At 44.8% G+C, this 21197-nt stretch overlaps 1 protein-coding gene across 5 annotated transcripts in view; it reads left to right on the forward strand.

The window, feature by feature from the left end:
• GFRA1 (GDNF family receptor alpha 1) overlaps positions 1-21197 on the forward strand; it is a 224351-nt gene that overhangs the window by 172885 nt on the left and 30269 nt on the right. For all 5 annotated transcript variants that reach the window (XM_043476412.1, XM_043476408.1, XM_043476413.1 and 2 more), the window contains 3 exons: positions 13713-13822; positions 16659-16793; positions 20568-20749. In XM_043476412.1, the coding sequence (XP_043332347.1) occupies positions 13713-13822; positions 16659-16793; positions 20568-20749 (427 nt within the window). The remainder of the gene's footprint in view (positions 1-13712; positions 13823-16658; positions 16794-20567; positions 20750-21197) is intronic.

A 21197-nucleotide genomic window follows, 5' to 3' on the forward strand; every position in this document is an offset into this window, starting at 1 on the left:
CTGGAGCAGTTGGAGGTGGACTGCTGTATCCCCTCATCTGAACCCAACTCCTAACACCAAGATGTTCGTGATGAATATTGACCTGTAGGTGACTGGAGCCATATGTAGTGTGTGGCACTTGGATTCATTTGTTCACTCACTCATTCAATGAATGTTTTCTGAACATCTGCCTTGTTGTTCAGCCTCTCAGTCCTGTCCGAATCTTTGCGATTCCATGGACTGCAGACGTCAGGCTTCCCTGTCCTTCATTATCTCCCAGAGTTTTCTCAAACTCATGTCCATTGAGTCGGTGATGTCATCCAACCGTCTCATCCTGTCACCTCCTTCTCCTCCTACCCTCAATCTTTCATCAGGGTTTTTTCCAATGAATCAGCTCTGCACATCAGGCGGCCAAAGTAATGGAGCTTCAGCATCAGTCCTTCCAATGAATATTCGTGGTTGATTCCCTTTAGGATGGACTGGTTTGATCTCCTTGCTATTCAAGGGACTCTCAAGCATCTTCTCCAGCACCACAATTTGCAAGCATCGGTTCTTTGGTGCTCAGCCTTCTTTATTGTACAACTCTCATATGAGTACATGACTACTGAAAAAACCATAGCTTTGACTATACAGATCTTTGTCAGCAGAGCAATGTCTCTGCTTTTTAATACACTGTCTAGGTTTGTCATAGGTTTTCTTCCAAGGAGCAAGTGTCTTTTAATTTCATGGCTGCAGTCACAGTCCACCTGTGCCAGTCATAATCCCAGTTGCTTGCCTTCTCATGGCGGAAGCAGTGTATCATCAAAGTGAAAAGGTGAAAAAGAAACTGATGGAGGGGAGATGTGGATGCAAAGACCAAAGCCAACACACTCCGTGGGGCTCAGAGCGGGGAGGAGAGTTGATGGGAGGGCTCAGAGGAGACCCTTGATGTCACTGTAAATGGGTTGAAATAACTCTTCAAGATCACCCGTTTGGGTGGAGTGGTTGAGGGAACAGTTCATTAGAAAATGGTTTATGAGAACCATGGAAATCAGCTGCTCTGCTCTGCAGGGGGGAAAAAGGAGGAATGTAGTTTTAAATTCAACTGAGAGCCTTAGGTAACATGTAGAAACTGGGATTGGGGGTGTGGGTGCAATGGGGTATGGAGTGAGGTGGAAGCGTGCTGTTGAAAGGAGGATGTTAAACCTGTTAAAGGAGGATCCTAAAAAGAGTATGTATTTTCTGAAAAATGGTGGGGGGGGGAGTTATCATCTGATGGCATTGGAATAAGCAATTTATTCTTTTGACGTGTAATACCACAATTCCTTCTCCCAAACAGTGCCCCATCTAGGAAGGAAGATATTAGGGACTAGTTGTTTGCTGAGCTCAAAGTCTTTGTTGACCTTAAAATAACTTGCCTGGAAGAAAAATGACCTCGTGTGTATTTACTATTGAACATAATTTTCCTTAGGAAGTCTGCAACACTATTAAAGATTAATACGAGATCTTCTTTTCATATGTTTCTGCTTAAAGTTGTTTGTGCAAGTGCAGCCTGTAACCATTCAGACATCCGTGTGCCTTTCCCCCTCCCCACCCTCTCTCAGGACACAGAAACTAGGCTTCTTTAATGTGTGGCAGATTAACATTCGACTGAGTGGAGCTTGGAGCTTGGGGCTCAGGTCTCACAGGGCTGTCCTCTGGGTGTAGAGAGGGGCAAAGGGGCAGCTTTGCAAATTGGTAAGTTGAGAGAGCCTGTGTAATTTTAATTTTTCATCTTTTGGGAACCCTTGAAGCAGCAAGGTTTGGCTGAAGAAAGCTAGGCAGCATTTGGGAGAATTTCTAGAATTTACCTATGTCTCATCAAAGAAGTATCCATAGTTATTGTTAAGTTTCTCTGACATAAGCATTTTGGTGCAACATTATGTTCTTCTGGGGGTACAGACAATACCTCCTTAAATTTACGCTGGCTTGATGCCAGCCAGGCCAGTAGAGGATACCGTGTGGGGATCATGGGTGGTGACCTGTAGAATTGCCTTGACCTGTTTCTGTGGGTGTGATTCCACTGCCCTATAAAACTCATTTCTTTTCTTGAAGATGTAGAGGACTCACCGGAAAAATCTCTCTTTGGTCCTAATGGAAGGAAAAAGCCTGATGTTAATCTTGAGTTTATCGAGCACATTCAGACCTTGAACAGGTGGATTAGTGACCTCAGGACAAAGCATTTCATTTGCCAACTTAATAGCAGATGGATTCTAAGGGAAATATCTGTGTGGTCATCTCTACCCTCGGGCTTCACAGAGGTCTCAAGGTCAGAGCAGAACAGGAAACAACAGCGCAGATGAGCGCTACTCTCATCTAGGAATCTGCTTCGGTTGTAAACAGGTGATAGGTGCCAGGTACACATAATCCTTCAGGAACACTTGGAAGGACTTCCTGTCATTCAGCCAGAGTAAATTAAGCTTCAGGAAAGTTAAGGTACTTGCCCCAAATGTCATGGTTTAGTAAGCGATTGAATTGAAATTTAAGTCCTGGCCCATTTTCAAATTCTATATGCAAAACCTTTACTGAGTCCTGCTTTTTCATAGTGTTTTCATTTTCTGTTGCTGCTGGAACAAATTACTATAAACGTGGTGGCTTTAAATAACACGGATGTATTCTCTTCCAGTTTCTGGAGGTCAGAAGCACTACCTGGATCCCACTGAGCTGAAATCAAGGCATCTGCAGGGCTGAGTTCCTTCTGGAGGCTTAAGGGGAAAATACACTCTATTGTCTTATCTCATTTCTTGACTCATGGCCCCTCCCTCCATCTTCTAAATCAGCAGCAGCCAGTCCAGTCTTTCTCACATGGTATCACCCTGACCTCATCGGACTCCCTCTTCCACTTTTAAAGACCCTTGTGATTACATTGAGCCCATCTGGACCATCCAGAATAATCTGCCCACTTCAGGGTCCACAACTTTAATCACATCTGCAAGGAGGCACTATTACCATGTCAGCTGACATATTCTTAGGTCTCAGAGTCCAGCGCCTAGAATGTATACATCTTCATGGACCATTGTTCCACCTTCCATAGTAGTTTCTCTGCTGAGCATCCATCTTGTTTTTAACTTTTGGTGTGTCATGGATTGTGCAGCTAGATTCCCTCCACTGCCCTTCCCAGTGGTTTCTAGAAATCACAGAGCCAGGTACCTAGCTTTCATCTAGCCAGGACAATGTGTGCATTTTGTACTAACCACACCACTGCCTCTCTATTATCTTTCTTCAGCCCCAAATGCCCACATTAATTTTTGCATTTATTCTGTTCTTTAAAGCTACATCTGAGTTCATCTCAAAATTCTTCCTGAAGCAAGAGTGGGCATAAATAAATGAAACTATGGTGGGTGACTTTTGCTGCCCTGGGTACCTAAGGCGGTTGACTTAGAGTTTCTTAAGATTCCAAGATGAATGTCAGACAACTTCTGTAATTCACTCCTGAAGATGGAGGTATCTGCAGAATTCTTGTTGGTTTTGTTTTTTAGTTTGCTACATTGTGTCCTACTCTTTGTGACCCCATGGAGTGTAGCCCACCAGGCTCTTCTTACATGGCATTTCCCAGGCAAGAATACTGGAGTGGTTGCCATTTCCCACTCCCGGGCATCTTCTCCACCCAGGGATCAAATGTTCTTCTCCTTCAATAGCCAGCGGATTCTTTACCCTGAGCCATCTGGGAAGCCCCATCTGCAGAATTCTACATGAAGTAAATTCACAGCTTGTTGGTTTGGAGTTTTAAGATGTGGTTCTACTAGCGAAAGATTGGGTGAACATCTAGATTTTTATTTCTCCTAGTGGCCAAAAGTCACAAAACTGATTACTGAAGTTTTCCTGCAGAAATATTAAAGAAAAAAAAGTATTGGATAAGATTCACTCAAGAGTTTTAGTGTCTTTGTCACAGACAGCTGTTGGATACTTGAGAGCATAAATGATACTTTCATCATCCAGAAAAGAAACTCCCAATTTCTTTTCTACCTCCATTTCTTCCTATAAGATCAAGTACCACCAAAGGTAGGTTTTCTGCAATAGTGGGCATGCTGTAGCATGGATAATACAGAACAGATTTATTTGATTTGACTATGCAGCATAGCGTTGTTTGTGATGTAGCTGTACTCCCATCATGACTGAGAGTCTGCTTACTGCATGGCCAGCAACGTGTGCGTTGGAGAAATTTGCTGAGGCAGCTGAAGGGAGGAGTCTCAGCTGAAGGGCAGCTCTGGGGCATCGAGTCAGGGACTGCAAGGAGCCTCTTCTGGGTTGGAATGGCTCCCCGTGCCAACTACCCTAGCTTGCTTTTCAGATTTGCCATGTAGAGATGAGCTGTCAAGCCCTGTCAGCCATCTGCAGATGTGGATGGACGGCTGTCAGTGTTCAGGCAGGGTGGCTTGGTGAGGGGTGTGGAGACTGAGCTGATGCTGACCTGGACTTCCCTCCGGGGGCTGCTGCAGTTCGATGTGGACGGAAGGGCTGAGGAGGCATCGCATCTCTGCCCTGCAGCCTGCTTTCACCGAGCCCACCACCCAGAGATAGACCCCAAGCAGGACACGTGGACTAAAACGATGCGTGCTCCACCTACATTCGCTCTTGTCATGGGTCAGGCTCAGAGGGCAGTGACCACAGCCTCCTGGGACCCATGTGCTTGACTCGGAGCCGCCAAGGAGCCAGCGGAGCAGGGCCTCCCCAGGGTGAGGGGCGCAGGTGTGGAGCGTTGGGTTAAAGGGTCTGGAACCTCCCTAAGAATCTGGATGAACCTGAGCGGGGACTTGAGGGGAAACAGGCATTGACTTCTGCTTGGTCACAGGGGCCTTTCTGTCCCAGGAAACACAAACATTAGGCAAGCCTTGAAGACTGCTGAATCTTCACACCTCCCTTTCCCAGTCACATGTAGCTGCGGCCTGGCTAAGTCACCAAGAAATGCATCAGTTGACTGAGGGTGGGACGCCGCATCAAAGGGCCGAGGAACACAGTGGGGCTTTGGTTCTCTGCGCCTGGGGCGTGCGAGCCTGCCTCCAGGGCCTTGCTCCAGGGAGGACACGTTTGCTCCCAGAGAGTGGGAGAACCCAGGCTTTCTGAAGGACAGCCCGTCCCTGGCAAACACTGGGCCTCTGCTTCAGGAAGCCAGAATGTATGGTCCAAAGAAGGGACCAGAAAGGCAAGAACCACCACCCCCCACCCCCCGGCTGCAAAATCTGTTCAACATAGACTCTGATTTGCCGAAGGATGCTTTCCAGATGTGTTCTCCAGTAGGCTGCTGGAGGAGAAGGGTTAAGGTAATTTTCTAAAAACAGAAAGAGGAAAAATCTGTTTTGTGTCACTGTTCCAGAAAATTACCATTCCCCTGCTCTTGCTTTGTCATCTTAGGCAGCGTGTTTTTCTAATTGATTTTATTCTTCATAAGAGATCAGCAGTATTAACAAACTTACTGATGTTTAGTCATTTAAAAAATATATCTTTTCCCCCTAAACTCCTGGGGGAAATAAAATAGCTTTTCTTAAAATGCTTTTATTCTGTCAGCTCATATGGCTGAGAGGTTTGTAAGTAACACCTCAGGATCCCTAGCTTCAGATTTGTTGAGTTTGTTTTGGTCTGACTTACTGCCCTCAGTGACACAGGTTAACCTGTTTTAGGCACAGATGTGTTAATACTTCATTTTAGTGCACTTCGCAGAAGCTGTGTTTTATACAGGTTGAAAGTTTGCGACAACCCTGCGTTGAGCAAGTCTGTCTGCACCATTTTTCCAGTAGCATTTGCTCACTTCGTATCTCTGTGTCACATTTTGGTAATTCTTGTAATAGTTAATACATAAGTGATTTGTTGTGGTGGTCTGTGATCAGTGACCTTCGATGTTGTTATTGCATTTGTTTTGGCATTTTTAATAGCAGAGTATTTTAACTAAGGTATGTACATTTTTTGGACCTAATGATATCCCTCACTTAATGGGATGGTGTACAGTAAAAGCATAACTTTTACATCACAGAAAGTCAAAATACTCATGTGACTTCCTTTATTGCAGTATCCGTTTTACTGCAGTGATCTGCAACCAAACCTGCAACATCTCTGAGGTCTGCTCACCTGTCATATAAAGACCAGCAGAAGATAGATTAATATACATATTTCTCTGTGTTGAGCTTGCTGTATGTTTTTGTGGCAAGTGCTTCACATTAGAATGGACCAGAAATTGGGGAGAAAAGATGAAGCATCATGGGAAATAAAAATGTATTGCACAAGGTGTATTCTAGGTTCTGAGCAAGGTGCTTTACATAACTGTCAGTAAGGTATCACGGCAGCCGTTTAAGGCAACTGTAATTCCATTACCCCATTTTCCTGGTGACAAAACTGAGGATTAGAGATGCCCAATATGTAGCTAAGTTATTTAACCATGGAAGATAGGAGTGGGACTAGAAACAGGTGCATGCCACTCCCAGGGCCGTCATTTTTTTGGCTCGTCCAACTGACCCACTGAGAACGCTTATAGAAACTAAATGACTTGGGTTGAGATCCAAGACTTTAAAGCCCTAACACTCATGTTGGATTCAGAGCAAAACACCAGTGATTTCTAACACAAGCAAGTTAATGAATGGATTCTATTCCAAGCTTCTGAGTTGCTAGTGGGTCGGCAAGTCTCGCAGTCTTAAATGGGCAGTGGTGTTGCCCCAAAGACTCCTTAATAAAGGGTGGCTTCGTCCATGGACAGACTCACCACCTTCTTGGGCAGAGTCTTGCACCCTCTCTGACCCCTCCTGAGCCCCAGTGTTGCCTGCGAAGTGCTCGCTGAGGCTAAGTCAGTGGAATCTTAGGAAGAGGACTGAACACTCTGGTCAGACAGTGGGAAGAACAGAGCAGTTACACACTAGATGACTTTAATTCAATCCCAGGGAAGTTAAAGTCCAACACCCTCCTTACTTCTCCCTTTCTGGGCTGTTACAGACAGCTAGCAATTCCTCTTCCAGTGAAAGCCCTCTGCCACCGCTTACCATGTGACAGTGAGCAGGACCTTAACCTCTTTGGCCCTCAGCTTTCTTGAATGTGAGATGAGGGGATCCCATAGAAAGATCTGATCTCTAGGGACTTTGCCGGTGGTCCAGTGATTAAGCCTTCACCTGCCAGTACAAGAGGGTGCGAGTTCGATCCCTAGTCAGGGAGCTGAGATCCCTCATGCCTTGGGGCCAAAAACCAAAGCATAAAATGGAATCAGTATTGAAACAAATTCAATAGAGGACTTTAAAAAATGGTCTTCATCAAAAACATCTTAAAAAAAAAAAAGATGTGATCTCTATACTCAACAGAAACCAAATGCCTTGACACTAAAGTCATGTGTAATGGTGAAGTGGAATCATGGATGAAAATAATAATAATGCATGAAAAACAAGTGGATTTCTTCTCCAAGTAGCTTCAAGTGTCCAACAGACTGTTCTGAAGTGGAAGGGAAATCCAAAATCGTCAAACATCATATGATGATGTTCAGGAACTCTGGTTAATTAGTGTCAGAGCCTGGATCCCATTCAGGATCTCACAGTTCTTCGCTCAAGGCTCCATTCCATCAACCACACAGCTTGTGTCCAAGTATGGGATTTGCCCTGGGGAGAAAAAAACATTTACAGGATTAGAATAATCCAAGATGAGTGAAGCTGGGCATTACTAGTATGTTTTTGAACTGTTCTCCATAACTCTATTTTCCTAAAATTGTTAGCAGAAAAAGTAGGTAAATGATTTTTCCTCCACTGTCAAAAGACCATCTGCTATTTGAGAAGACTCTCCTAGATTTTATCATTATAATCATTTTTCTATTTCCAGTTAGCAGCATGCTCCCTTTAATACGATATTTTCTGCATAAACCACTGTTTTCTCTTCAGCAGATTTCCTAAGGCCAACTTGGCATTTGCCGGCATTTTTCTCCTCTTTAAGGGTGGGAAATTTCTCTTTCAGAGGGAGATACATTTCTACATTAGTGCCTACTCATTTTCTTTTCATTTTCTCAGAGAAAAACAATCAGGTTCATCACTGCTGTCGTCATGGAGATTTCATGTCTCCAGAAGAAATGCACTTGTGGAATTTCTTTGTTAATCCTACCCCGGCCATGTAAGCTTTCTTGTTTGGATCACTGCAGCCCAGGCAGAGGAAGTCATTGAAAAAGGTTACATTGTGGTTCTTTACCCAGGGTGGGCAGGAGGATGCCTGCACTGGGCAGTCCTGGGATGCTGGGGCTGGTTGGCCACTGGACAGATGAAGGTCTGAGAATCGCACAACCTGCTAGATGCTTGTCCTGTGGTGCCACGACCTCAGCACAGTCACAAGCCACCTCTCTTATCTTCCTTGCAAACTGTCCTCTCCTTTTCCTCCTCTGCCCTCTGTGACTCCACAATCTACTGAGCTGATTCTGCCCCCTCCTTTTTTTGCAGTCTTGCTTTTCTTTTTAAAAAATATCTATTTATTTGGCCGTGTCGGGTCTTTGTCGTGGCACTCAGGATCTTCGCTGCATCACTCGGGATCTCTGGTTGTGGCACACAGGCTCTGGAGCACAAGCACGCAGTACTTGTAGCACTTGGGTTTAGTTGCTCCACAGCATGTGGGATCTTGGGGCTTTCCAGGTAGCGCTAGTGGTAAAGAACATGCCTGCCAATGCAGGAGACATAAGAGATGCGGGTTTGACCCCTCAGTCAGGAAGATCCCCTAGAGGGGGACATGGCAACTCACTCCAGTATTCTTACCTGGAGAATCCCATGGACAGATGAGTCTGGCGGGCTACAGTCCATAGGGTCACAACGAGTCAGACATGACTGAAGCGACTTAGCACACATGCATTCAGGATCTTAGTTCCCCAATCAGGGATTGAACCCAAGTTCCCTGCATTGCAAGTCAGATTCTTAGCCACTGGACCACCAGGGATGTCCCCAGTCTGACTTTCATTCCATCAACACCCACCACAGGCTTCCTTGGTGGCTCATTTGGTAAATAATCTGCCTGCAATGCGGGAGACCTGGGCTTGATCCCTGGGTTGGGAAGATCCCCTGGAGAAGGGAATGGCTACCCACTCCAGTGTTATGACCTGGAGAATTCCATGGACTGTATAGTCCATGGGGTTGCAGGTTAGACACAACTGAGCAACTTTGACTCACTCACTCAACACCCACCATTCAAGGGCATCCTCTTTCCCTCCTCCTCTTCTAGTCCTCAGTTCTCACCTCAGGGTACCCAACTGGCTTCAGCCTCCAGCACAACTGTCCTTCCTTCCTTTGGCCAGTTCCCTGCTCTTCTCATCTTCTGCTAGAGCAGGGAGGGCACAGAAGAAGTTTCAAGCAAATCTTTGCTTAATAACTGAAACACCCAAGAGTCCTTCTGTTCTGCAGACCTGATCATGTTATTTCTTTGTTTAAAATCCTTTGGTGGTTCCCACTGCTTTCAGGATAAAATCCAGCCTCTTAGGTCATTCAAGGCCCTTGCTGATCTTGCTGGCACCATCTCCTGTCACTCACCATGTGCTCCCTGTGGCCCAGCCATCCCAAGTCAACAGCTGACAGTTTTCTGGATGATGCATGCGTTAGGTGGTGGTGGTGTTTTTGTTTAGTTGGCAAGTCATGTCTGAGTCTGTTTGACTCCATGTTAGGTGTAGTGGTTGAGAATGTACTGTGGCTCTGGAGTCACCTAGAATGTGGTCACGTTTCAGTTCCAGCACAGAGCTCTACAACCTCTGAGGAGTTACTTAACCTCTCTTTGCCTCAGTGTCTCCATCTGCTAAATGGGGCTGGTAGTATCACCTACTGCAGTTAAAATTAAATATGTGAATAAATGCCAGACGCTTCAATCAGTGCAAATAATCTGTGATTGTTCTCCTGGGATTTTTATGGATGTGGTTATTTTATCACTTATTGCTTCCTTCTGCAGAGGGAACACCCTCTTCCACCTTTACTTGAAGGATCCTACTGATCCTCCAAGCCTCAGTCTCAATATTACAACTTCTCTGAAACTAGTTCCTGTTGTGTTAAAAGCTTAAATTGTAGAATCAGAATTTGTTGTTGTTGTTGTTCAGTTGTTAAGAAGTGTCCAACTCTTCGCGACCCCATGGACTGCAGCACACCAGACTTCCCTGACCCTCACTAACTCCTGGAGTTTGCTCAAGTTCATGTCCATTGAATCGGTGTTGCTATCCAACAGTCTCATCCTCTGCCACCTTCTTCTTCTGCCTTCAGCATAATGGTCTTTTCCAATGAGTCGACCCTTCACATCAGGTGGCCAAGTATTGGAGCTTCAGCTTCAGCATCAGTCTTTCCAATGAGTATTCAGGATTGATTTCCTTTAGGATTGACTGGTTTGATCTCCTTGTTGTCCAAGGGACTCTCAAGAGTCTTCTCCAGCACCACAGTTCGAAAGCATCAGTTCTTTAGGGCTCAGCCTTCTTTATGGTCCAAATCTCATTGAGTACATGACTACTGGAAAGACCATAGCTTTGACTATACAGACCTTTGTTGGCAAAATGATGTCTTTGCCTTTTAATATGCTGTCTAGGTTTGTTATAGCTTTTAAATCCTGGTTCTGCTATTCACTATTTCACTCTAGTCTAAACTCAATAAGCTGTTGTTTCCTCCTCTGTGAAATTAGGATAACAGAGTAATAGTCCTTACCTTATTAGAGTTGCCAGGAAAAAATATAAATTATATGAAGACATACCTAACATATCCTAAATACTTGATTCATGTTGTGTTACTTTTATTAGCAACATTTCTTATCTTTTATTGAGAACTAGCCATCGTGGTATTATCATCTTTTTACTTGTTTCTCTGGGCTTCTAGATGGCAGGTTATTTGGGTTCAGGGACAGGGAACTCATTCATCCTTATTAACACAAGCACTGGACCCGTCATTCAGTCAATACAAAGGACAAGAAGTCAGCTGCTTTGTCAATACCTGTAATCGTTTGCACACGTTGCTTTGAGAGATTTCAGTGGCTGTGTTGTTGGGATGGGAGCTTCTGTTTTCTTTCTTGGGAAGAGAACTGTTTTCTTTCTTCGGAAGATACAGGAGACTGGAGGTTAATTTATGACACCGTTTCACATGTCATTTGACATAAAGGTGATTAGGGATGGGAGAGGTAGCTCATCCAGGAAGTGCTGAAATTCAACTCCCAAGAACTTTGAGTTCCCAAGAACTCAAAGGAAATAAAGATACTTCCTTTATATGTGGGATTGACTACACCATGCTGGTTTTCTGAGAGCATTGTGCTAGTAAATATTTAACAACTGGTTCTCTAAGAACAGCATAGGGTTGTGATTTGTAGAGCTGACTGATTACCATGATGAAAATTCTCCCACCTCATCCACTTTCAAACTACCATTGTGAAGTTAACCAACTCGCAGAATTCATGGAAACATACAAGTCCACCCACTTGAGCAACCACCGTATAAACTTCCTCTGCCTTCAGTTTCTCTGTTAAATGTGAATCCCGTAAAGTGATCATCGTGTCTCCAGGCATGAATGGCAAAGGGAGGTGGGTCAGAGGTGAAGGAACCAGCAAAATGTTCATGTTTCAGCAATGCCCTGTAGGCTTATTTTTGAAACCCTTGCCATCTGCTGGCTGGTTTTGTCTTAGGACTGAGATCTGGGCTGACAGTCTTCTCTCTAAAACCAGCCTGTTCGAGGAGATGCTCAGAGCAGTGTATCTAGTTTTATCCTCCCAATCAGGGTTATGTTCTCTGCAGCAGACTAACTCAATTAGCCTTTCATTCCAGAGTCCAATTGTGAGTCAATTCTGAGGTTGTTAAGCAAAATGAGTCTGGTGGCATTAGCCTCCCGCTGGAGGATAGTAATCCGAGTCATGGTGCTGTTCAGTTAATAGTCTGCACGAGAGACTGCAAGAAGCAGGAGGCTTGGAGACAGCGCGACCTTTCATCCCTCTCTGGGGGGCAGCTGGGAGCGCGGGGCTGCCAGGTCAGGGAGCTGATGGGCTTGTGTGCAGAGCTGGAGTCCCAGCTGCCTGAACCACACAGTTGGCCTCTGCAAAGTTAGAAGCCCAGTGCCATGAGATCATTAACTTTCATGACCAGGAAAACTCTTCTGAAATTGACACTCAATCCAAGATGGATGCCATTGGTGCCAGTTGAGTAAGTCTGAGTCACCTTTAGGGATTTCTTCTGAAAGATAAATCCTTTAACCAGGCTGCAGAAAATGGCCAGGTTCCACGCCCTTCGGTGTGTTCAGTTAGAGTCAGAAAACACCAGCCAGGCTCAGACTGCGGGAGGGATGCAGCCACACACACACAGGCGCATGCACCAGCCTCATTTGGAGGATTTTTGCCAAGCCACTTAGCTGCACCACATGGCCCCGCTCAGGAAGCGTTCTGAGGAGTGTCAGGTGCTATGCAAAGAAAATAGAGCAGAGCTCCAGCACCTGCCCCGGGGAGTCACAGTGATGGGACCTGGCACACGACATACGGACTGTACAGATCGGCACAGATAGGGAAGCTCAGACACGCCTTGTTTACATGGGTTCAAGGAGAGACCAATCCCAGAGGAACACTGTGCAGCCTTTCCAATGTGCTGTGCACACAGATCACTTCATAAGGCCTTTTAATCTTCTTCCAGTTCAAGTTGTAGGAAAAGGGCCCAGAATATGCTTCCTACAGACCCTTTACAAACCCCTGTGATCTCCACACATTCTACCTTGCCCAGCCCCACCCAGGCAACCCTGTTTATATCATTAGGGATGCTAAGTAAATACAATTTCTTGGGTGGAAAGAAGTAAAAACAGCCCCGTGTATGTTGGCTGCCAACTCAAGTGCGCTAAAGAGAAGGAGCTAAGACAGCCATCCATTGTCTCCTGTAATCGCCAGATAATTTAGCTTCTCTTGAAGTCTATTGTGTTCCTCACATAGAAACAGAGCTGTTGTCTGCTCGGATGACCTCAGAGATGGCCCAGTTCTCATTTAGAATTTCTCCAACAATATCCTCTTCAGACTGAAAAACAGCCGGTTGGCCACAAAGAGCCCCTTTCCTCTGCAGACCAGTGATGTCTGCAGCCCCTTTGTGCTTCGGCAACTTCACCAGCACCCAGGGCTTCTGGGTGGACTGTGCTGGCCCCTGGAGGCTTCCTGAACTGCAGACAGAAGCTGTGCTTCGACCAGGGGACCCCCTACACCCAGTCGCGTCCTGACCAGTGTCACCAAGTCCCTTTTGCCTTTCCCTGCAGTGCTGGAAAGGCAAACTTCCCCCTCAGCATCCCTTGGCTGGAATATACCACTGCCCCCTCCCTGGGGTGGTAGATGAGAGATGACTTAGAAGACCAGATACGCATATTCTTAAAGCCACTAGGAATTACGGGAGCAGATGGGCTGTAGGATCCTATTTGGACGCCAGGGACATGTTTCTGTATAAAGTAAATATTTTCCCACTGTGGATCTCCGGTGAGTGTGTGCAGAAGCATATTTCCTAAAGATGCAAATAAGTCTAGTCAGAAATAAATATTGAAGGGAAACTTCAAAGCGTCAAGATTTCTCCAGTTGCAGGCCCTGAAGACTTCTCTGCAAAGAAGCAGACACAGTTGGGCGAGGGGATGGCTGGGGGCTTGTATATAAGAGAAGATGCTAACATTTTAAGAGTCTACACTCTCTGTATTCTGGGATGTTGAAAAAGGCCTGTCGAGAAAGGAATAAGGAAAAATTATGTCTGTGCAGAAGAAGCTTGGGCTATTTTCAAACACATCCTCCCCCCTCCCCCAACTTTCTTCCTGTTGCAGATCTCGCCTGGCCGATTTTTTCACCAACTGCCAGCCAGAGTCAAGGTCTGTCAGCAGCTGTCTAAAGGAAAATTACGCTGACTGCCTCCTCGCCTACTCGGGGCTTATTGGTAAGATGGGGAGACATGGGATGGGAGAAAATGCTGGTTTACAAACACCCAGAGTCCTTCCGTTGTAGCCTGCCACTCTGTGGATGTAAAAATCTCCTCGGAACCCTCTGTGCTGGTGTTTTGATGTTGAGTCCTTTAGGACTTGTCTCTAAAAAAAGGGGGGCAGGCGGGGAAGAATAATGGATGCACAAAAGCAGGGAGCAGGAATTATTAAAGAGCAGGGAGGCAGCAAGTGTGAAGACCGGGGACGCATCTCAGTTGAAGAACTGACTGCACAGAACAGAGTAAGTGGGGAAGGCATGGTTATGGACGAGGAGAACAAGTCAAACCAAATTAACTGAAGTAGGTAACTTTGAAGAGGGGGAGCTTGGATGTCACTCAGTCTGGGGAAATCAGAAAGGCTGTTTCCCTGAAATGGCCCTTTGGAAGGAAAATCCCTAAAGACTTGGTGTTCTGCTTGCCATTAGTAGTCTGGGTAATTCAGCTCCTGGTGGGGAGGGAGGGAGGTTTCCTTAATATTTTTTTCCCTGAGAACAAACATAGCAGAAGTAGTCTTGTTCTGTCTTTCAAGACCTGAGGTTCTTGGCATTCCGGAGAGCAGTGCAATTAGGCAAGGCACTGGTGAATTGGGAGAGGACAGGAGTGAGGCAGGTTCGTGCCCAGAAATAAAGAGGGCAGCAGTAGAAAAGGATGGGGCTCCTGGTACCAGGGCTGTGGGAAGCCTTGGAAGCAGGGCTCCCTCACGACTGTCATGTGAGAAGGAACACATAGTGAAAGCTGGGCGAGGAGGAGAGAAATCACAGTTGTCAGAAGCCTGATGGCTCAGCCAGGGCGCCAGCTCCTGCCACTATCACACTAGTCACTGGGCAGGAAGAACATCCTATCGAGAGTGACAGCACAGACCAAAGTCTTTGTCGCCAGCATGTCTTCAGCAAGCGTCACTGGGAAAATCACTGGCCATACTGAGTGCTGGGATATTACTGGTGCTGTACACTCAGCCCGATTTTTTTTTTTTTTTTAGCCCGATTTTATTTGCAAGGATACCTGTGCTATCTTGGGTAATACCTTTCACCAGCGACTGACCATTCTCACTGATAGGTCCCATGAGCTTATCTTCCTTAAGTCAGCCCTCCATTTTTATTTATTTTTTTCTTTGGCCATGCTGTGAGACTGGCAGGATTGGCATGTGGCTTCTTAGTTCCCTGACCAGGGATCAAACCCGTGACCACCCTGCAGTGGAAGGCTGGGGTCTCAACCACTGGGCAGCCAGGAAAGTCATTCCTCCAAATTTGCATTCAGTTTTTCCTTTTCTTAAATACAGTAGTTCCTAGTAAGGATTATTTATCAACGATAGAATTACATGTTTAAGAAATAACAGAATGAATTAAATCATGTTCATTGTAGAGTTTTTTAAAATGCAGAGAAGCCCACAGTGTTAAAAGATCTCTAGCCCCACTCCCAGATGTAATCACTGTTAATGCCTTAGTCTGCACATTCGAGGTGCACACGCTCATTGAAAACTCCATGTGGGTTCAAGCTCAACAAGCTGTTACATACCTGAGGATAATGAAATCACCTAAGGGAAGAACTAGTTGAAACAATGCATTCTGTGAGCCAGAATTTATTTCTCTCTTGGGTCCAGATCTTTCCCTCCACTCTGGCCACTGGGTTCTAAGATCTCTGAAGATAAAGCTAGTTCCTACCTTTTCCAAATGTCAGAGATCCATTCTGGAGCCAGACATACAGTGGGTGCTTAGCAGACATACTCTAACCTCTTCATTCAGTGTTTGGGGTGCCTGTTCCTTTCTCACCTAAAGTTACAAACTTCTCTCTGCTGTGGGTTGAAGTTTTCATCCCAAGGTAGAATGGGACATTGTTTAGTTCAAGTCAGTAAGGAATGTAGGGCAAAGAAGATATGTCCTTGATCCATAAGAGCTTAAAAACATTTTTTTTTTCTTTCTCTGAACCAAATATATCCTGTGGCTCACTGGACTGCCTATTACTTCTTACTTCCACAAAACATATAAAAACAGAAGGCTTCTTGGCATGAGTAGGCATTGCCTGGTGTGAGCCACCCAGGAGAAGACATTTGGGTCGTGTTAAGTGTAAATGCATTGTTTATTTGCACCAATACAGAATTCATCAGAAGAACAATGAATACACAAGAAGATGTAGGCAAGAGACCACCCAGCGTTTCTTTGAGGATTTTTGAGGACTATTAAGACAATGCCACTGGCTTAGGAAATTTCCACTGTTTATTTCCAATTCCATCACAACTTGCAAGACCTTGTTTAAATCTGTTGAGAGTCTAGTGAGCAGAGGCATCCTTGAATACATCTAGAACTTGGGTTAACCCATAAGGAAAGCTTCTAAGCTTCCCTGGGTTACTCTGAAGGAGCCATTTGCTTCTGAAGGAAGTAGATGCAAAGTCCTAAAAGGCCTTTTAAGATATGTAAAACCAGCTCTATCTATTTGTGAAGATTAATGACATTTTCAAGAAAATGCAAGGGATTTGGCAATTCATGCATTCTAAGTTAATTCCCTCCTGCTCCATGACATCCATACCATTTGTGCAGAGAAAAATACCCTAAGCGCATCTCAAGGAGTTCTGTTAGAATTTTTAAAGTAAATGTGCAAATTATTTTATGTGCTCAAGATAAATTGCCAAAAAAATGCACTGCTTAACATAATTTCCCACTCAGCAAACACAGTGTTTGTAATTATCCACGGTGTTATCCACGGTGCATCTGAAGTCAGAGGAACATTTGTTTCTTTTCAGGCTATAGGAAAGTTTATATCATCACAAGAATAAAACGCCTTGTTTTTACTCTTTTAGGTACAGTCATGACCCCCAACTACATAGACTCCAGTAGCCTCAGCGTGGCCCCCTGGTGTGACTGCAACAACAGTGGAAACGACCTGGAGGAATGCTTGAAATTTCTGAATTTCTTCAAGGACAACACATGTCTTAGTGAGTTTGAAAAAATAGACAACAGCCACACAAACGTTTTCCCCTAAGTTCAAACTGTACTTTTTGTGTTTCCTATGTCTGCCTCCTCTGTGTGTGTGTCTCTTTTTTTTTTCCCTGATCGCTGCTGGTGAATCCAGATCCTTTTAGCCACACTGCGTGGTGCAGCTGGACCAGAGCAAGTGACGAACTGGGTGCCGCCCAGGTGGCGAGTCCAGAGGCCCCGGGAAGCGAAAGACTCAATAGCCAAGGGCACATCGTGTGGGGAGGAGCACTTCTACCCACAGATGAAATGTTGATCTTGGCAATCAGCCCCACGTCCGTTCCAGAGGTTTTTAAAACCTGGGCAGCATACACAATGTGAAAGACTTCGGGCAAGTTAGATGAGGGTAGGCCCCCAAAGGCTCTGTGAGAAAAATTAGAATGTTAACATCAATAGCCCCCTGGATGTTCAGGGTTGGCTCAGAGGAGAAGCAGCACTTCTTGAGTGGAATGGGCTGGTGATGCAGCCAGGAGCTTCAAATATCTCCGGAGATGAGATGAGCTGGGGGTGGCGGTCGGGGGGAGGTTTCTGCTTGGAAACAGTACCATTATTATTGCAGGGTCCTTTAGGCAATTTGGAAACACGTTTCCCAGGGGAAGAGGGATAGAGAGAAATGTACGGGTGTGAACGATGGGCCTCATCAAATGAACTTCGAAAGCACTGTGCCAGATCTCCCTTCTATCCACCGAGTTGTGTGCGCCCCAGGCGAGGAAGCAGCTGAGTACCTCATTTGTGTCTTGCAGCAGCCGCCATTCATTTCTCGGGTGCCTCCTCTGTGTGTAAACTCCCTCTAGGAGGAGTGTAACATATATCCAGTTGGCCAAAAAGCTCATTCGGGTTTTCCCGTAGGATGTTAGAGAAAACTTGATCAAACTTTTTGGCCAGCCCATTACATTGTCTCATTGACTGTAATCTGCACAAGAATCCTGGGAGATGCACTAATTAGTATCCCCATGCCCCAGTGGAATAAGCAGCTGGTATTCACCTAGACCAGCCACGCCAGAGATAGGATCCAAAGCCCCACCCAGTTCCTTCCTCTGCACCCCGGGGGCTTCTGAATCAGGCCTGAGATTGAAGGGCTGATGGATAAAAATACAAGCCTGAACATCAAGGACCAGGTAGAACTTTCCAGTGGGAATCCTGGGCCAAGGTTCACCTGCCTCTGAGCACTGTGCCCTTAGGTGACAATTTCTCCATGGTACTCTGACTGATTTCTAAAGAATTAGCCAACTATTTACTGCTTGCACACAGGAAAGCTTTTAAGTGTTACTTCAAAAACCTCCTCATTGTTTCTTTTGTTGAAAAGACAAATCTAAGAGATTCACTCAGTAGGTACTTGGCTATAACCAAATGCTTTGATTATCTTAAAACAAAAACAAGCTTTTGGATACTGAAGTGAAATTTGAAACTAGTCTAACGTGTGGAGACATTTGCCAGAATAACATTGGGCACTATATCGTGAAACTATACCTTAAACCTCTTCTTTGGTCTTAACTAAAAAAAATCGTGTGTGTGTGTGTGTGTGTGTATCCTGTTTTTCACGTCCTGCACACTCTTCTGGCAGAATCCAGCTTTTAATGAAGATAAAGCAATGACCATAGAGGTCAGTGTGAGAAAAAAAGATTATACTCACTTGGGCTGGAAAACCGCTGCCTCAGAGAGAAATTAAAGTGGTCCCTGCTTAATAATATTTTGGTGAAGGGAAGAATGGTATCTTAATGCTAATGATTTTTTAATAAACATAAACACATTTGGTCTTCAGTGAGGACCAAAGCCAGCCAGAATTTTTCATAGTCATTCCATTTATACTTTGATTAGATGGAGCACAGCCTACCAAAGACACAGACTAAATTCAGCCTCTTGCAACAGGCCTTAGGGTAGAAGGAACTGGAATTTGTAGGTTTCAACCTAAATGCGATAACCCAGTTCCCCCATCCCTTCAGATTAACCAAATCTCTCTAATTCCCCTAGCACAAGCATGATGCCAATCTATTGCTTCCCTGGTGGCTCAGACGGTGAAAGAACCTATCTGCAGTGCAGGAGACCCGAGTTCAATCCCTGGGAAGGGAAGATCCCCTGAAGAAGGGAATGGCAACCCACTCCAGTATTCTTGCCTGGAGAACCCCATAGACAGAGAAGCCTGGCAGGCTAAAGTTCATAGGGTCGCAAGGAGTCAGACGTGACTGAGCAACTGAACAACAACAATGTATTGTATGCTTTCTCTGTTTGCCCCCTCAACCAGAATATAACCTCCAAGAGGACAGGGACTTTTCTGTCGTGTTGGTGTCATTTGTCCCCTGCTGATTCTCAGCACAGAACAGTGCCTGGCACTTAGTAGATATTCCATTGACACCTGAATGAATGAGTGAGTGAGTGGACAATCTTCCCAAATGACAAGGCAGACATGCTGGAAATCACAGTTTCAACAAATGACATGGTCTCCTGAATCTACATGCCTTAACAGGACAAAGGGAGGTTTTGTTTTATTGTTGTAGTCCTGGGTTATTTGAGGAAACTGGTTGCCCAAGTACCACCTTCTTTACCTTCCACCCACCCATTAAGCTCTGTAACCCAACTGGGAGCTCAAGAAGCATTGATATTAATTTGAAGCTGTTTCCTACAGACTTAGAAATGTAAAGTTTTTGAAAACAAGCTTCCAATTTGCTGAACTTCAAGGATAACAATTTTAGAACAAAATGTCACTTCTGAGAGGAAGATTAGGCTTAAATTATTCTGTCTCATATATTGAAAAATGCCAGCTAAGAGTCATATATTAACAATTTGCACATTCAGGTCCCAAATGGAAGAGTTTGATTTTTTATACAATGAATATGAAATAAAAAAAAAATCCTAAATCCAGGCCAAATCCCTGAGGACCTGATTAAAACCTGTTTTTTATTCATCTCGGGGAGGGGAACAACACACAACCAATTTACTCTTGCCATAAAAAACAATCTAATCCCATGAAATTGTAATAAGCTTTTAAAGTTTTACATTTTAAACTTTTCATTTAAGCAGGGCTGCGCCTTCCTAATTATGCAGATTTTGTTCAGAAGACTGGGAGCAGAAAGGAAAAAAATAATCTTGCTTACATTTTCACGATATATTATTGATGAGGTTTGGGATATATTTTTCTTTAAAGAAATCGGTTGTGTTTGTACTTTGAGCAATGCCGGGCTCATAGTAGGTGCTCTTTGGTAGCGGATCACATTTTTTTTTTTTTTGCTGTTTGATTTCACTGCCTGCTGAATTTGTATGAATGCAACTGAGTCACCCCAGCCTCATAATTAGGGATGTGGTACTTACTAATTAGCTTGCCATTAGTATAGAATTTTGACACAGGCATTTTTTTGAAAGATGGAACAGTGATTGTGATCCTAAGTAGCAGGTCTGAGGCTATTTTGAGTCAAGTTTCAAAAGACTTGACTGATGAATGTTTCAGGGAAAGGATCTTATTCAGTGCCTGGTATCTGAAGAGGGGCACGATAAATATCTGTTGCACTTATAGAGCATAGCTAAGTGTCCAGCTCAGGGTTTAATGAGTGAGTTGATTTTAGAGCACCTGACCCCTGGCTGGCTCTCAGTATGTAGGGAGTGGATGGATGGATGGGTTTTGCTCAGAGAAGTCCAGTGCTCTCGTCAGAATTCCTAGGGTACCCCTCTGGCTTCACGAATCCTGTCCGTTACATTTGCTGCTTGACTTCGAAATTGGATTTCCTCCTGTTTTACTGCAGAAAATGCAATTCAAGCCTTTGGCAATGGCTCGGATGTGACTGTGTGGCAGCCAGCCCTCCCAGTTCAGACCACCACTGCCAGCACCACCACAGCCTTCCGGGTCAAGAACAAGCCCCTGGGGCCAGCAGGCTCTGAGAATGAAATCCCCACTCACGTTTTACCACCTTGTGCAAACTTACAGGTAAGAGAGGAGGCCCGAACTCTCCGTTGGCATGGACTTCTGGGTGGGGACGCAGACTCATTTTCTGAAATGCATTTAGAGATGGATGGAAAGAGATGGAATGCTGCTCAGGTTTAAATCTTAAAAGTGCATTTTAAGCATGAGAGGTGGAGATCATGACGTACTGTAGAGTGGAGAGACAGATGGACTCTGGGACCAACTCTGCCATTTACGAGGCATGGGCCTTTGGTCCAAGCACTTGTGTTGGTCTTGGTGTCCTCACCTATGAAATGAGGGGCTCGGACAGATGAATCCTTAAGCTTTCTGTTTGTGAAGTGGTAGATTTGAGTTGGCTATTTGTTTATTTAGTATGCTTTTGCAGTGTTCTGTCCAAAGCAGCAGCATACAGAAAAGGAAGAAGAAACTCTTGGCTTTCTAAAAAAAAAAAAAATTTTTTTTAATTTTATAC

Source organism: Cervus canadensis, chromosome 8 (assembly GCF_019320065.1).
Source record: "Cervus canadensis isolate Bull #8, Minnesota chromosome 8, ASM1932006v1, whole genome shotgun sequence".
NCBI lineage: Eukaryota > Metazoa > Chordata > Mammalia > Artiodactyla > Cervidae > Cervus > Cervus canadensis.